Below are 17,274 nucleotides of genomic sequence, written 5' to 3'. Positions count from 1 at the left end.
GATGGGGCGGCTGTAGCGGCCTGCAAACTTTCAAGCGGAGGCACTGTGGGAAAATTAGAAAAATTAGAAAATGTGCTGTTTTCATAAAGTTACTCTACTCTTATTACTGTAAATGGGGAAGGGGTGGGTTTACAAAAAGGCGTGGACTGGATTTTATAAAGTGCTGCGGATGCCATACTGTACGTTATAAAATCCACTCCCCACCAAAGTGGATAGGACACATACCGCTTGCCATGCTTCCACTTGATGACAAAAGTGCCCTTTCCCTCCTCCTCCTCTGACGTCCTGTGTAAAAATAACATTTACAGTATACTGTAGTGTCCTTTCAAACATTAGTACAGTAAAGTACAAGTACTGTATTTTATTATCCCACCACGCTCTAGTGCACGGGTGTCAAACACAAGGCCCATGGGCCAAATCTGGCCCGCAAGACCTCGACATGTGGCCCACGCAGCCTTCACCTACAGTATTACAGCATTCCCGCCAGCCAATGTTTGTACCGTCATGTGATCAGGGACATCATCCATCAGACTTTGGCCTGGGTAATTTGTACCCCCTACCCCTTTCTCTCGGCACCCCTGATAATACCACACAGTAATGCCCCTTACACATGACACATGTTATTAATGTCCTTATAACCATAATGCCCCTTACACATTATAATAGATATATACTGTATACAGTATATACACTGTATACAGTATATATATACAGTATATATATATATATTTATTATCTATAAATATAATATATATATTATATATATATAGATATATAGATATATATATTTAACTATATACTGTATATACATAAATATATCTATAATATAAATACACTTGTGGGCAATCTCACATTGATGGCAGTGGTCTCATTTTATAAAAGTTTTAACAACTGCTTTTTTTTTTAACATACTGTATGAGGAGGCAGCGGCTGGGGACCCTGGAAGCTGCTGCGGGGGTGCGGGGGCATCCAGGCAGACATGTCAGGTGGGCGTGTGGCCGGAAGGACCTGCGGGCGGAGGGGTGCCCAGCAGCCTGATGAAATTGTGGCCATTCGGAGGGGTACTGTAGCCGGAATTTAGGTGCATGTTGGGGGAGGGAGCAGGGGGAGGCGGCGGGGCGGCATGCGGGCTGAAAGTGGCTAATCTTTCAGCCCGTGCTGCGTACACACATAATCCGATAGACCGGCGGGTACTTGTGTAGTTTCACGGCGCCACTAAATCGCATGCGATATCACATGCGATTTAATACCTGTTCATATCCCCACTATCCGCTGTGGCGTGGAGTTGATTTTATATAGTGTGGCGAGCGCAGCGAGACACCGAGCCCGAAACTTGGCGAGCGCCGCAAGGGGACACGGAATGCGATATCAGTAATGTACCATAATCCGTGTCCGCTCGCCACGCTTCGGGTTCAGTGGCTCGCTGCGCTCGCCACACTGTATAATTTCGACTCCACGCCGTAGTGGATAGTCGGGAAATAAAGAGGTATTAAATTGCGTTTGATATCGCATGCAAAATCGCATTTCTCCGAATATACTCCGCCCAGCGATCAATTCTGAATCAGGACCCAAAAACTGAAATGCACAGAATAATATGGCCCCTTCTCCCACCCTTGGAAATCAAACCCAGCCCATTATGTACAGTAAATAGCCTTTTACATGAAAGATTTTCAGCAAAGTCTTTCACCTCCTGAACATCTCTTGCTCTTTTGGGAAAATAGATCAGTGTGTACGCACTACTTTGGTGACAGATATATCTATCAAAGATTTTGGCAAAGTCTTTTGAAATGAAAATCTTCAAGTGTGTATGGGCCTTAACAGGAGTAGTGTACAGTACTTACTGGCGACGGAACGGCGCAGGGCCTCCAGCTTCGCAGGCTGCCTTGTGACTAGGTCACTCCATTTTCTTTGGAGTGACCTAATCCTGCGCAGCCGGCAGTACTTGCGCATTATTATCCTGCGCGCATCCTTATAAGCATTGCGCTTCTCCCGGTTACTGCTCAGAGGCTTGTCCCGGCAGCTAACCAAAATGATCAGCTCTGCGTAGCTGTAACGCTGTCTCTGTCTCTGAGCAGAATCCATTTTGGAAGTGAACACTCCCCAGCGCATGACACAAAACGCAGGACACATGGTAGTCAGTAGGCTAAAGTAATCAATCCAGTACTGTACAGTACTATACAGTGAATGAGTTTCTTAACTTTAATAAAATTGTGTCTTCATACCGTACAGTACAGTATATGGGAGGCCTCATACTGTATTAATTTAATTTAATAAATTGTGCGTTGCAGCTGCTACAGTATTATTCCTGCGATTAATACTGTACAGTATGTACAGTTTATGCGGCGCAAGTTTCTTCTGCGAATTTTTCCATATTAAGTGGAGGGTTTCCGTAATCTGTGATGGCTGTAAGGCGTTTAGGTTTATGCGGCGCAAGTTTGTTATGCGAATTTTTCCGTGTTAAGTGGAATTTGTACTGCGAATTTTTCCGTTTTTAGTGGAGGGCTTCCGTTTTTTGTTTGACATGTGACCTGTGTCGACATGTGACATGCGTGGAAGGCGGCCACCATTACAGTATACTGTAGACAACATGGCGCACAGAAACAGAAACTTCTGTGATGCGGAGCTCCTGATTTTGCTGCGGCATGTGGACAAATCCTTGGCCAGTAATGCAGAGAAGAACAGCGCATACAGGAGCGCAAAGGAGGAGATTTTGGAAGTCCTGCACAGGGATAGGAGTATCCTCTCGCTGCAGAAGAGGTGGAGTGACCTGCTTCGGAGGCAGCCAGATAAACTGGCCAAATTGAGGGCCAAGCTGAGCAGAGGTACTGTACAGTACATGACATTAACAAAATTAAAGTACATTAGTACTGTAGTACAGTATTTACTGTTATTATAGCGGGTATGGATAATTGGATAGACACAAACGCAAGGGGACGCGGACACCTGTGAAGCCCGCGTGGGTAAGCGTTTATCTGTACAGGTACATATCCGTGTCCCCTCGCGGTGCTTGCTGGGCTCGGTGGCTCGCTGCGCTCGCCACACTTTCTGTTCTAAACTCCACGGCGACGTGGATAGTGGGGTTATGAAAAGGTCGTTGGACACGTAACGCCGCCCCTCGTGGGCTCGCTGCGCTCGCCACGCTTCGGGTCGGCGTTGGTAGTGGGGGTGGTTTACTATGAAAAAAGGTAATCGGGACATCGGTCAGAATGAACTTAGGTCTACAGTCATTAGGTCGACTGTCAGGAAGGTCGACATGGGCCAAGGTGGACATGTGATTAGATTGACACAAGCATTACAATATGTCAACATTCAAAAGGTCGACATGGTATATTCCAGTGTTTTTGGAATCCGCCATGTGCTGACAGGCGAAACTGTATTTCATGCCCTATCATCCACTAGGGCAGGGGTGTCAAACTCAAATTAATCCGGGGCCGCATCAGCAGTTTGGTCACCCTCAAAGGGCCGGTTCTACATCTTCCCCAATATTTGCAGATAATAATTACCCCGAAACACAATTTTTAAGGACATACTGTATCAGCAAATAATGTACTGTATTAGGTAATGCAGCACACAGTACAGTATATACAGGTACTGTATATACTGTATTTTTAAAAAAATACTACAGTATACAGGTACTGTACAGTACAGTATACTGTATTTGGCTGTACAGTATACAGTATTTGGCGCATGTAGGACACTGTCGCAAGTACTGTACAGTACAGTATGTCGCAGCGTCAGGAGATGGCGATGCGGAGATGTCGGAGCCAAGCTGCGATTGCACGTCCCATGGCTCATTGTATTAGGGTTAGTATTGGTGCAAGCCCTCCAGCTCCCCGTGCCACCGTCGTAGCGGCGTAGCGCTCTCACGCGTGGCCAGACTTACTGTATACAGTACAGTACAGTATGTACAGTAGCTGTGATGACGTCCCTGATCACATGACGGTACAAACATTGGGCCTTATTCTGATCGGTGCGGCCCGATGAGAATATGCGGCCACGACCGTGCAGGCGAATCCCCGCCTTCCATACGGATCGCCACCTCCGTCCGTACGCGGATATGTGGCGATCCGCATGAAAGTGGACGGGGATACGCCTCCTCCGTCTTGGGAGCAGCCCCTGCATTCGATGGTCGCCGAACATCGAATGCAGGGCCGCACGCTCCACTAGGTCCCGCCACCCAAGACCACACGGACACTTGTCCGTGTGAAATCATGTATGGGGGCGGGCAGCTGACATCCGGCGATGTCAGATGCCCGCCCCGTACCCACGCGTCACGGCTTCATTACCATGCATACGCCCCGCATTTGCATGGGAACGCCCATGAAACGCGGGGCGTATGCATAGGGTAATGAGGCTAAGTAGCACCTCACGCCCCTCTACGCCCCCTGTGCGGCGTGTAAAGAATACGTGCGGCGAAATCGCCTGCACATGCGCAGAGTGACCATCGGCGGGATGACCGCATGCGGAGAAATCTGCACCGATCAGAATAAGGCCCATTGTCTGGCGGGAATGCTGTAATAGTAGGTGTGTTGACCAAATGAAATGTCGACCTTGACCAAAGTCGACCTAAACCCATGTCGACCTTGCTTTCTGTCGACCTAGTGGTGTTGACCCAATGCACTAATGTTTGAAAGGACACTACAGTATACTGTAAATGTTATTTTTACACAGGACTTCATGGGAGGAGGAGGAGGGAAATGCAGGCCGATACAGCCCCCACCGCCTCAACAAGCGGCGCCGCTCCATCTGAGAGTAAGTCCTGTCATTTCTTTATTGAGTTTGTGTATTTTTTCTTCAGGGGGGTGGGGGTGGAGCGTTGCGCCAAGGCCTCTGATGCACAAAAGGAGGCAATTGCCACTGGCAGTACTAGTGTACATCCGGTACTGCACCTAGACCATGTCGACCTAATGCTTGTGTCGACCTGATGACCTGTCGATCTTATCCCATGTCGACCTAGACACCTGTCGACCTTGCAGTATGTCGACCTTATGACTGTCGACAATCTTTCGGTCGACCATACCAAGCGCAGCGGTCCTATCCACTTTGGAGCGGAGTTGATTTTATAAAGTACAGTACACTACTGTATAGCGGCCGCAGCACTTTATAAAATCCAGTCCACGCCTTTTTGTAAACCCAGTAATGAGTACAGTAACTTTATTTAAACAGCACACTTTCTCATTTTTCTCATCTTCACACAGTGCCTCCGCTTGAAGGCGAGGAGGACACCCTGCCCTTGCGGGCCGTTACAGCCTCAGCCGCTCCGTCTGAAAGTAAGTCCTGTCATTTCTTTATTGAGTTTGTGTATTTTTTCTTCCTTTCCAACTTGTGTATTTTCTTGGCGTGCCTTTGGCCGAGGCTGAGGGGACGCAATGCACTTTTCTATTGTCCATGTTGACTGTGTCGACATTCAGTCAACAATAATGAAAAACTCAATGGTGAACTTTTTGACTGTCGACCTAGACCATGTCGACCTGATGACCTGTCGATCTTATCCCATGTCGACCTAGACACCTGTCGACCTTGCAGTATGTCGACCTTATGACTGTCGACAATCTTTCGGTCGACCATACCAAGCGCAGCGGTCCTATCCACTTTGGAGCGGAGTTGATTTTATAAAGTACACTACTGTATAGCGGCCGCAGCACTTTATAAAATCCAGTCCACGCCTTTTTGTAAACCCAGTAATGAGTACAGTAACTTTATTTAAACAGCACACTTTCTCATTTTTCTCATCTTCACACAGTGCCTCCGCTTGAAGGCGAGGAGGACACCCTGCCCTTGCGGGCCGTTACAGCCTCAGCCGCTCCGTCTGAAAGTAAGTCCTGTCATTTCTTTATTGAGTTTGTGTATTTTTTCTTCCTTTCCAACTTGTGTATTTTCTTGGCGTGCCTTTGGCCGAGGCTGAGGGGACGCAATGCACTTTTCTATTGTCCATGTTGACTGTGTCGACATTCAGTCAACAATAATGAAAAACTCAATGGTGAACTTTTTGACTGTCGACCTAGACCATGTCGACCTAATGCTTGTGTCGACCTGATGACCTGTCGATCTTATCCCATGTCGACCTAGACACCTGTCGACCTTGCAGTATGTCGACCTTATGACTGTCGACAATCTTTCGGTCGACCATACTGTACAATCCATCCTTGTTCTCATTTTTGACATTTTCCCACAGTGACTCCGATTGCAGACCAGGGCACCCTTCCAGCCCCCACCGCCTCAGCCGCTCCATCTGAGAGTAAGTCCTGTCATTTCTTTATTGAGTTTGTGTTTTTTTTTTTCTTTCTCTCCTACTGTACAGTAATTGTGTCTTCTCTTGGCGTGCCATTGGCCCACGCTGGTAGCGTGGGCCAATGGCAGCCTAGCGCAGCCCTGCGTAGTCAGCGTTGTGTCCATGTCAGGGGGGTGGGGGTGGAGCGTTGCGCCAATGCCTCTGATGCACAAAAGGAGGCAATTGCCACTGGCAGTACTAGTTTACATCCGGTACTGCACTGGCAAATGCCTCCTTTTGAAACAACCACTATCCAGGGCAGCCGTAAGCAGGGAATGCGCAGCGGTATGTGTCCTATCCACTGTGGAGCAGAGTGGATTTTCTAAAGTACAGTATGGCGGGCGCAGCACTTTATAAAATCCAGTCCACGCCTTTTTGTAAAGCCACCCCAGCCCCATTTACAGTAATAAGAGTACGGTAAGTTACTTGTTCTCATTTTTGACATTTTCCCACAGTGACTCCGATTGAAGACCAGGGCACCCTGCCCTGCGGGCATGCTACAGGCCCCCCCTCAAGCATCGCCACGATGCTAAGCAGTAAGTCCTGTCATTTCTTTATTGTGTTTTGTGTTTGTGTGTTTGAACTTGTGTAGTTTTTTGCCGTGCCGTTGGGCGACGCTGTCAGCATCGGCCAACGGCAGCCTAGCACAGTCAGCGTAGTGTCCCCACGGGAGCCCTGCACAATTACCGTAATGTCCCCGTCAGGTACTGTAGCTCTGCGTCTCGTGCACAAAGGGGGTGGGAGTGGAGGCGTGCGGTACGTCTGATGCACGACGTTTTGACCTAGACATTATTTATCTACAGTATACAGTACTGCAATACTGTATACTCTACCATAACCTCAGTGATCACAGTAGTGTGTGTGAACTAATGTTTCAAAGGACACTACAGTACAGTATACTGTAATGTACTGTAATTATTTTTACACAGGACTTCAGAGGAGGATGGAAAGGGTACCCCCAAGAAGGTCCCCTCAAACTTTGGCAGCCAGTAAGTGTCCTCCCGACCTGTTCATACAGTACCCCCAGTATCCACGTTGACGTGGAGTCTATTTTATCAAGTGTGGTGGGCACAGCACTTTATTGAAAACAGTCCACGGCTTTTTTTTTTAACACCCCCTCCTCCCCATTTAGAGTAAGAATAATAACTTTACAGTATTTTAACAGCACATTTTATCATTTCCCCACAGTGCCAAGCCTAGAGGAAGACCAGGGCACCCTGCCCTTGCGGGCCGTTACAGCCCCCAGCGCCTCAGCCGCTCCGTCTGACAGTAAGTCCTGTCATTTGTTTATTGAGTTTGTGTATTTTTTCTTCCTTTCCAACTTGTGTCTTTTGTTGGCGTGCCGTTGGCCGAGGCTGAGGGGACGCAATGCACTTTTCTAGTGTCCATGTTGACTGTGTCGACATTCAGTCAACAATAATGAAAAACTCGATGGTGAACTTTTTGAATGTTGACCATACCCATGTCGACCTAATAATTTAGTTTTCCTAATGACCATGTCTCCCTAACCCATGTTGACCTTCAGTCATGTCGACCTTCATGCATGTCAACCTTCAGTGGTCGACCTAATGCTTGTAGACCTACAGTAATGTCTGTCTTTCCTATGACCCATCTTTGTTTGCTACTACAGTACAGTATACAGGTTGAGTATCCGGTATCCGGACATCCCTTATCCGAATGATTCCAAAAACCGTGGTTTTTGGAATCATTCGAATTTTTTTTTATTTTTTATTTTTCAACCCCTAACCCTCTTTTCATACTTACCAAGTCCCCGGGCGTCCACAGCAGGCCTCCGGCATCTTCTCCAGGGTCTCCAGCGGTCCCAGGAATGCATTGCGCGAGTGTGTGCGCGCGCCGGTGACGTCACCAGCTCCCGCACCCATAGACCTCACGGACACTTGTCCGTGTAAAAGCATGTATGGGGCCGGGCAGCTGACATCCGGCGATGTCAGATGCCCGCCCCCAACACATGCGTCACAGCCTCATTACCATGCGTACGCCCCGCATTTGCATGGGAACGCCCATGAAACGCGGGGCGTATGCATAGGGAAATGAGGCTAAGTAGTCCCTCACGCCCCTATCCACCCCCTTTGCGGCGTTAAAAAAAATTGTGCGGCGATTTCGCCTGCACATGCGCAGAGTGCCCTCTGCACATGCGCAGATCGAAAACATCGGCGGAACGGCCGCATGCGGCCGTTACCGCTTAGATCAGATTAAGGGCCTGTATACTGTATTTGTGAAAATCTGAAAGTTTTCTTCAAATGTGATGACTGGATTCCCCTTTTCAAAGCTGCATACTGTACTAGAGATGACAGTTCACCCTCCTTTCTGTAGTGTTAAGTGCAGACCGATAATTTGATTAAGGGTCACTATAAACCTGGACTGCATTGTCTAAAAAGGACATTTACATTTGAATCTTGTATCTGTGAAAGGAAAAATCACACTATTAGCCTCCCCACTCCAAGTACACTAACTCATTAGCATTTCTATGTGTTAAAGCTCTCCACCACCAACCCCCACTAATGTATTGTCGTTTATAGGATACTGTATTTGTGAGAAACTGAAGCCAACCTTCCCTCGATGATTTAAATAAAAATTAAAAGACATGAAATGTTAGCATTGAAAAATGTTGGTTGGTTTATTTAGCAAAATATTTTGTCAAAAAGTTATACAGTATTCAGTGATGAAGCGCACATACTGTAGCGGTATAAAAGTGCAGCATCACCCATGTGCTCCCCCCAGTCCTCTGCCCCTGCAGCAGCATTCAGTTGGTCGACCTAAAGATGGTCGACAGTCATTAGGGCCTCACCACTAGGTCGACATACTGCAAGGTCAACAAGTCATTAGGTCGGCATAGGATTTTTCACTGTTTAAAGAGCCGACAGGCGGTATTTCATGCCCTAATATCCACTAGGGCAGTGATGGCTAACCTTGACACTCCAGCTGTTAATGAACTACACATCCCAGCATGCCCTGCTACAGTTTTACTATTTGGCCATGCTAAAACTGATTTTTGTAAACCCAGTAATGAGTACAGTAACTTTATTTAAACAGCACACTTTCTCATTTTTCTCATCTTCACATAGTGCCTCCGCTTGAAGACCAGGGCACCCTGCCCTTGCGGGCCGTTACAGCCCCCAGCGCCTCAGCCGCTCCGTCTGACAGTAAGTCCTGTCATTTGTTTATTGAGTTTGTGTATTTTTTCTTCCTTTCCAACTTGTGTCTTTTGTTGGCGTGCCGTTGGCCGAGGCTGAGGGGACGCAATGCACTTTTCTAGTGTCCATGTTGACTGTGTCGACATTCAGTCAACAATAATGAAAAACTCGATGGTGAACTTTTTGAATGTTGACCATACCCATGTCGACCTAATAATTTAGTTTTCCTAATGACCATGTCTCCCTAACCCATGTTGACCTTCAGTCATGTCGACCTTCATGCATGTCAACCTTCAGTGGTCGACCTAATGCTTGTAGATGATGGCTAACCTTGACACTCCAGCTGTTAATGAACTACACATCCCAGCATGCCCTGCTACAGTTTTACTATTTGGCCATGCTAAAACTGATGCAGGGCATGCTGGGATGTGTACTGTAGTTCAACAACAGCTGGAGTGTTAAGGTTAGCCATCACTGCACTGGGGCATTGTGTGAGAATAAAATAGTGTGCCGAGTGCATGGACACTTAAAACTACAGTACAGTATGTCGACATTCGGATAAAAAAAAACAGTGAAAAACCCCATGTTGACCTTTTGACTGTCGACCTAGACCATGTCGACCTAATGCTTGTGTCTGGCGTGCCGTTGGCCGTTTGCTAATTGCGGTGACATGTCTTCCAACAGCCCAGCAACCCCCTCAACAAGTGGGAGCTCCCAGACAGCTCTGGAGAGGCCGTATCAGCCCTCCACCTAGTAAGTACAGTACATGTTTTTGTTTACAGTACATATTTGTTAGTTTTTCTCTCTATGGGGCTGCATCAGATGTTACAGTATTGTACAGTGGTGCAAGTAGAATTTTTTTCTTGGTGGTACTGATAGCTTCCACCAAAAATGGGCGTGGCCATGTGTCATGAGGGGGCATGGTCACACAAAGCTAGGGGAGTGACTTATACCCACTTTAAACCAAAATCCTTGGTTAGACCTGATCTTTGTACACAGGAGTTTCCAGGGTTGAACCCAGCTTTATACCCCATTTACACAGCACTATGTCCCAGGTCGGACCCAGGTCTGCGCCATTTATACTGAACCCGGGTCAGCCCTGCTTTTCCCTTTGGATGACATTAAAAAATTGTCCATTTTAGGACTGATAAACTTCCAGTCAACCTTCCGTCATTGATTAAAAAAATAAAATAAAAAAGACATGAAAAGTTAGCATTGAAAAATGTCGGTTTGTTTATTTTGTTAAATATTTGTTCAAAAAGTTTTATTCAGTGCTCAAGGACACATAGCGGTATAAAAGTACAGCATCAACCATGTGAGCTCCCCTGTGGAACCTGGGGTGGGACCATTTACACCACCCACGACCCAGGTCCAACCAGTGTTTAACTTCGGTCAGGGCCTGGGTAGGAAACCAGTGTTACTGGACCAGGGTGGCCCCTTTTACACCAACACTGACCTGTGTCCAACCTGGGTTTCTCACTTGGTGTAAAAGGGGTATTAATGACAATAGTAGCATGGCATTGGGAGACAGGGAATGAGAAACAGGGAATGACTGGGGGTGGGTTGGCTCTTGCTTGGGGAGAGCCGGGCAGCTTGTACTGTACTTACAATTGTGGAGCCTGCTCTTCATGCTGTCGGCACCGTGTGACAGGCTAAATCAGCAGTAGCCAGTAGCTGCATACAGCACCAATCATAACACTGGGTGGGCGGGCTGCGGATGCATTACAGTATATTTAGACTTACAGTACAATAAAAATAGAATTGACAGTGGGTCAGGGAATAAGTGGTACTGCGTACCTGCAACATATTTCTCCGTACCACGCCGTACCCCCTTACTTGCAACACTGGTACTGTATCTCTACCAGTACAGTACAGTACAGTATACTGTATTATGGAGGCAAGTGCTGCTAATATACCCCACCTCCCTTCCATGCCCTCTTACACATGCGCAGAAATACTGTACAAGTGTGTCTGCTTGTGCTCACCTCTGAATTAGGCACTCTGTCTCTCTTCACCCCTCTCTACTGTACAGCATACAGTATCCTCTACGCTCAAGACTTTATTGTTACCTATTGTATTTATTGTTACCTAGTATACTGTACTGTATCAGCAAGCTCAAATTTTGGTGCAATTTTTTTTACAGACCTGCAATACCCAGAGGTGCCAAAGGAGGACAGTATGGACACCTGCAGTATGGACACCTGGAGCTGTTCATCCCCGGAGCCCCAGGAAAATTGGAGCTACTGTTCCTGCCGCTCGGAGGAAGAAAGCGAGGTGGCAGCAGCGCTTCCTCCTGCATCCAGCAGAACTCCCCCAGGGTGTAAGTACTGTACTCATGGCCAGCAACAGCAATCCTGGGGCCCCATAAATTGATCTCTCTGGGGCCCCTTCCCCATCAAGCATAGTAGTGGTGTGGAGCAGGGGGGGGAGTAATAGTGTGGAGAAGGGAGGGAGGGAGGGAGTAATAATGCAGAGCAGGAGGGAGGGTGGGAGTAATAGTGCGGAGCAGGGAGGGAGGGTAGGAGTAGTAGTGTGGAGCAGGGAGGGAAGGTGGGAGTAATGGTGTGGAGCATTGAGGGAGTTGTGGAGTCCACCTGTAAAGCCATACTGTATACTGTACAGTACTGTACTGTACCTGTGCACTACAAAATTCCCTCAATATTGCCATTCTGTATACTGTACAGAATGACCCATACTGTATGAAGAATGCCCCCCTTTAGTGCCTACAGTAATTACAGTATGCATTCAACCCCCCCCCCCCCCCCATCACCTAATGCACAATGCCCCCTGACTTGTGTAATGCCTTCATTCATCAACACTCACTGCTGCAACTGCTTCTGCTGCATTGAATACTGGCCTACAGTATGGATAGCTGTCCTGAGATTCTGTCTCCAGGAGCAGCTGAAATGGGAGCTGCTCCACCTGTACATTACTGTACACAGAAAGTTGTGCTCCACTATGACAATTCTTATGACTTTATTGGTGTTCATACAGTACTGTACAGTACACTAGTGTACAGTACTGTATGTGCTGCAGTATGAGACACTATTGTTCAGTACTGTACAGTAAAGTATTTGTACTGTACTGTACAGTAATGTACCGTATGTACTGTACAATATGCTGTACTGTATTACTATTGTTACAGAAAATGATCAAACATTTCTTTTTCCACAGTGCATTCCCCTTGGCTACCTTGGCAGTATGAACAAACTCCTCCCCAACCATGTAAGTAGTAATAGTAGCAGTACGTTTATTTATTAGGCGCCACCAGTGGCGCCGGAAGGGGGGGGGCGAGGGGGCAGCTTGCCCCCCCCAAAATTACTGAGGCGCTAAAGCAGCTGTGCGGGCGGCTGATTAATCAGTAATATACAGTAGGCGGGCGGGCGGTGGGCTGATTAAGCTTGATCCAGCCTCCCGCCCGTCCGCCTATATTACTGGTTAATCGCAGCCGCCCGCCCGCACAGCTGCTTTAGCGCCTCAGCAAGAATCCGATTCCTATTCGCAGCCGTCCGCCCACATGGATGACTTCTGCGGGGAGATGTTGAGAACCAGCGCCCGCCAATCACAGTGGCTGTGGATGTGATGCGTCCACAGTGATTGGCGGGCGTGATGCGGGCCGTAGGGAGGGAGACTGGGCGCGTGGATCAGTGCATGGGCGGGAGCCGCGGGAGCATCCTACAACAGCCGCAGCAGCAGCCATCACGCTGTGCTGCCACAACTAAAACTTAAAGGTAAATGCTGCTCCTCTCACCCTCCCTTCCCCAGTGACTCCTGGATCCAGGGGTTGTCATTTACCCCTGGATTCACAACCAAACAGGTTTATGTAATTATGTCTGATTATCATAATCAGACATAATCACATAAATCTGTTTGGAGGTGACAGTGCCACTTTTTCCACTTTTTACGAGTACAGTAAATGACAACCCCTGGATTAATGTCAGTCCTGGTGTCTCTGGCCACATGTACTGTATATGCCGCTGCCCGGTGTATAATGCCCACGTGTATATGCCGCTGCCAGTGTGTATAGTGCCCGGGGGTAACATATAGCAATTTAGGGTGCGCCAAAATGAGATTATATCTTGCCCCCCCCCCAACCTAAAAACGTTCCAGCGCCCCTGGGCGCCACAAAGTGTCCACAGCGCCGTACATACAGTACTGTAGCAAACAAAAAAACAAATTACAAGGTAACGTACTGTACAGGGTGTGTTGAAAATTACAGCATACTGTAAATAGGGGTACAGTATACTGTAGCTGGTAGAACTAAAATCAGCATCAGTTCAGAAGTACTGTAGGTGTTGAAATGAAGTACAGTACAGTACAGTAGATGAAGGGAACAACAGGAGAGGAGCACAGGTGAGGTAAAGAGGTAGGGTGAGTACGTGAGGAAGGAGGGCCCTACTCATAAGAGTTAACAGACTACAGTAAAAGGAGGACGAACGAAAAACAATAGGATACTGTACTGTAAGTACTGTAGGAACAGATGGGAACGGAGGCATGATAGGAGGATCAAAAGAGGTTAGGAGGAGGGATAGGCTAGTCGAAAAAAGTGGGTTTTGAGGGAGCGCTTGAAGGAGGTAAGGGAATCAGAAAGCCTGATACAGTAGGTGGCGGGAGGTTGTTCCAGGAGGCAGAGGTACTGTAGAGTGGCGGGAGAGGAAGATGAGCCTAGCAGCAGCGTTAATAATGGATTGGAGTGGTGCAAGGCGTGTTCGAGGTAACCCAGAGAGAAGGATGTTGCAGTAGTCAAGGCGGGAGATGACAAGAGAGTGAATGAGAATTTTGGTCGTGTCAGTGGAGAGGAATGGTCTGATGCGTGAGATGTTGCGTAGGTTAAAACGGCAAGACTTGGAGAGAGCACGAATGTGGGGGGTGAAAGAGAGGGAAGAGTCAATGATGACACCAAGGCCGCGCGTTTGGTCGGTGGAGGTGATCTCGGTTTCACCAATGCTGATGGAGATAGTGGGAAAAAGGGTACTGTAGTATGTTTGGGGGATGGAAGATTAGAAGTTTAGTTTTAAACTAGTAGTAAACTGACAGTGCTTTTTTTTTTTTTACAGCAACTCCTGCACCATCTGAGGATGAAGACCAACAAGGTACAGTACAGTTTTATACTTCTTAATACTGTAACTTACAGTACAGTACAGGTATTTTTAAACCTTTTTTTTTAATTGCAAGATCCCCAGCATACAGTACTGTAGCACAGAGCCAACAGTAGGGACAGCGCTGTCCCTGCTGTTGAGATAGGGCTACGCCAGCCTGCTGCTGGCGCAAAACCAGCAGCGGGCTGAATGGTCAGCAGTGCTGACCGTTCATACATTTGGCCTGCTATCATTTAGATAGCAGCGCCGATATGACAGAGGCGCATAGTGCCCCTGTCATTTACTGCATGCTGGCTCCTTAATACATTGGGGAGATGTGGTATCAGTGCACATAACGTGCGCTGATACCCCTTCTCCCTCATATCGATCTTTAATACTGTACATCTGCCCCTCTGTACCCAGTGTGCTAGGTGCCAGTCTGCATTGTCCCAGGGACGCTTTAAGGGGCGGGGGGGGGTGTGTGTGCCGGTGGGGAAGCAGTGCGGCCACGGCGGTGATCATCAGTGTGCTGTGTGCAGGGGGCAGGCAGCAGCGGCAATTACAACTTTAAAATAATGTGTCCATTGACTGTCCGTCTTCTGATTGGCTGAGATACGTGTGCTGTGTGCAGGGGGCAGGCAGCAGCGGCAATTACAACTTTAAAATAATGTGTCCATTGACTGTCCGTCTTCTGATTGGCTGAGATACAGTAGAGCACTCTCAGCCAATAAGCTGCCGCCAGAGGGAGGCCGCTGATTGGCTAAGAGTGCTCTATCTCAGCCAATCAAAAGCTGGACAGTCATTCGACACATTATTTTAAAGTTGTAATAGCCGCCGCTGCGGCGGTGCACACTGATGATCATTTGAGATCCGCCGCAGCCCGCCCCCACTGCTCCTCACAGGAACCGCTGCTGCCCCATGCCTGCTCCTCACCGGCACCGCTGCTGCCCGCCCCACTGCTCCTCACCGCCCTGCAGCTCCCCGGTTTTGTAATTGCACATCAAGGGCCAAATTGTTTGTGAGCCTCCCGGGGAGCTGCCGGGAAGCTCGCAGGAGAATTGGGTCCGAATTGTCCTTAGGACAAGTCGGTCTAATGTACAGTATGGGGGCCTTTAGCCAGTGTGCTTGGTGCCAGCCTGCAATGTCCCATAGACGCTTTAGCCAGTGTGCTAGGTGCTAACCTGCATTGTCTCAGTGGCACATCCAAATTTACATCAGATAAATCACATGTGATTTATCTGACGCAAATTGGATGTAAAGAATGGCACATCTAGTGTCAAATTGTACAGTACTGTACAGTATGTAGGCCTCCTGGGAAGCAGCCGGGGAAATTCAAGGGAAATCAGATGCAATTTTACAGGTACAGTAAGATACAGTAAATCTCATAGTGCATGGGGGCCTTTAGCCTCTGCTTGGCAACATCATGGCGTCAGGCCATCTGCCAGTCATGATTCCTCTTGGCCTTTTTGTGCCTTGCTGAATGCAGGAGCTTATAAACACTGTAATAATGTTTACTGTAAAGTACTCAACTTGTATTATTGTTCTAAAACTGTTCATTTTTTTTTATTTTCACAGATGCCATACGAAGTGAAATCGGGAGACTCATTGGGGCAGAAAATCAACTCTTTGATTATATTGTAAAAAATATATAAATAATGAATTTTGTTTTAAATGTGCAGTGCTATTTATTTGTGTTACTATCCATCTTAGTAGTAGACTACTTTTTTTGGGGGGGTTGATCACCCCGCCCATGGAAACGGAGCCACCAGGGCAATCCCTGGCCCGCCAGAAGGCCGACCACAGCGCGCAGCATGTCACTTGCCATCTCCCCGGCACTGGCACAGTGGGGGTCATGCAAAGCAGCAGAGATTTGGAGACAGGGAAGTTATAAAACAAGTCCCATTCTACCCACCCCCCCACCCCCCCTTAATGGAATTACAGTACTGCGGTGAATTACAAGGTGAGCAGGAGCCGGACAGCCAACACAATAATCTCCCCTGGTCTCCTTCACACTGCCGGACAGCCTCTGCACTAATCCACGCTGGTCTTCCACGCAGCCACACATCCCAGAGCATGGGCTCTGCCGACCTGCAGCAGCGGCAACGCTGCTCTCTCCCCCCGGCTGCTGAAGCTCACGCTCCACTGGAAGCACCCTCCCCCTTCACCTCTCCCGTGGTCATCTTCTTCCTCCCGGGTTCCATTGGCAGCACAAAGAAGAAGGCTGGCTCTATACCTAGCAGCTACAGTAACTGCGGACCACAACAGACACAGGTACTCCCACTCGCCTGCTCTCTCTCACACTGTGCATCTACAGTATACCATGCTCTCTCTCACACTGTGCATCTATCCCCTGCTCTCTCTCACACTGTACACCTACAGTATCCCCTGTTCTCTCTCCCACTGTCTCCCTATCCCCTGCTCTCTCTCCCACTGTCTCTCTATGGCCCCCATTTATCATTGATCGCATTTACAATGCGATCTGGGCGGAATATTACAGTACCTCCAGGATCGCATTGTAAAATGCGATCATACAGTATCACCGGGATGTACTGTATCACCTGCTGTGCGCAGGGACAGGGCTCCGAAAGGGGGGCTGATACATCGGGCAGCTTCGCATCCCCCATAGAAACCTATGGGGGATGCGGCCGGCGGTGCTGCAGGGGGAGATCGCAGCAGGGATCGGAGATTCCTGCTGCGGTCCACCTTAATACTGTACTGTACATTTCAGTGCTACAGTACTTAATATTTGTGCATCTATCCCCTGCTCTCT

The 17,274-nt window shown here is 48.1% G+C and overlaps 1 protein-coding gene across 1 annotated transcript; it reads left to right on the top strand.

Annotated features, from left to right (window-relative positions):
- The first annotated feature begins 2,587 nt into the window (after nucleotides 1–2,587).
- Nucleotides 2,588–16,411, top strand: LOC146009598 (uncharacterized). The gene is made up of 12 exons (XM_083150047.1): nucleotides 2,588–2,822; nucleotides 5,744–5,815; nucleotides 6,176–6,238; nucleotides 6,727–6,807; nucleotides 7,201–7,260; nucleotides 7,460–7,540; nucleotides 9,358–9,435; nucleotides 10,111–10,179; nucleotides 11,570–11,746; nucleotides 12,601–12,651; nucleotides 14,484–14,519; nucleotides 16,080–16,411. Exons 1-12 carry the CDS (start codon nucleotides 2,588–2,590, stop codon nucleotides 16,154–16,156), a joined length of 1,080 nt encoding a protein of 359 aa, XP_083006173.1. The 3' UTR covers nucleotides 16,157–16,411.
- Nucleotides 16,412–17,274: the final 863 nt, after the last annotated feature.

The sequence above is a fragment of the Crinia signifera genome, chromosome 6 (assembly GCF_055691185.1).
Source record: "Crinia signifera chromosome 6, ASM5569118v1, whole genome shotgun sequence".
NCBI classification, from domain to species: domain Eukaryota; kingdom Metazoa; phylum Chordata; class Amphibia; order Anura; family Myobatrachidae; genus Crinia; species Crinia signifera.
Note: the sequence above shows the minus strand (reverse complement) of the source record. Positions and strands in the feature narration are given on the sequence as shown.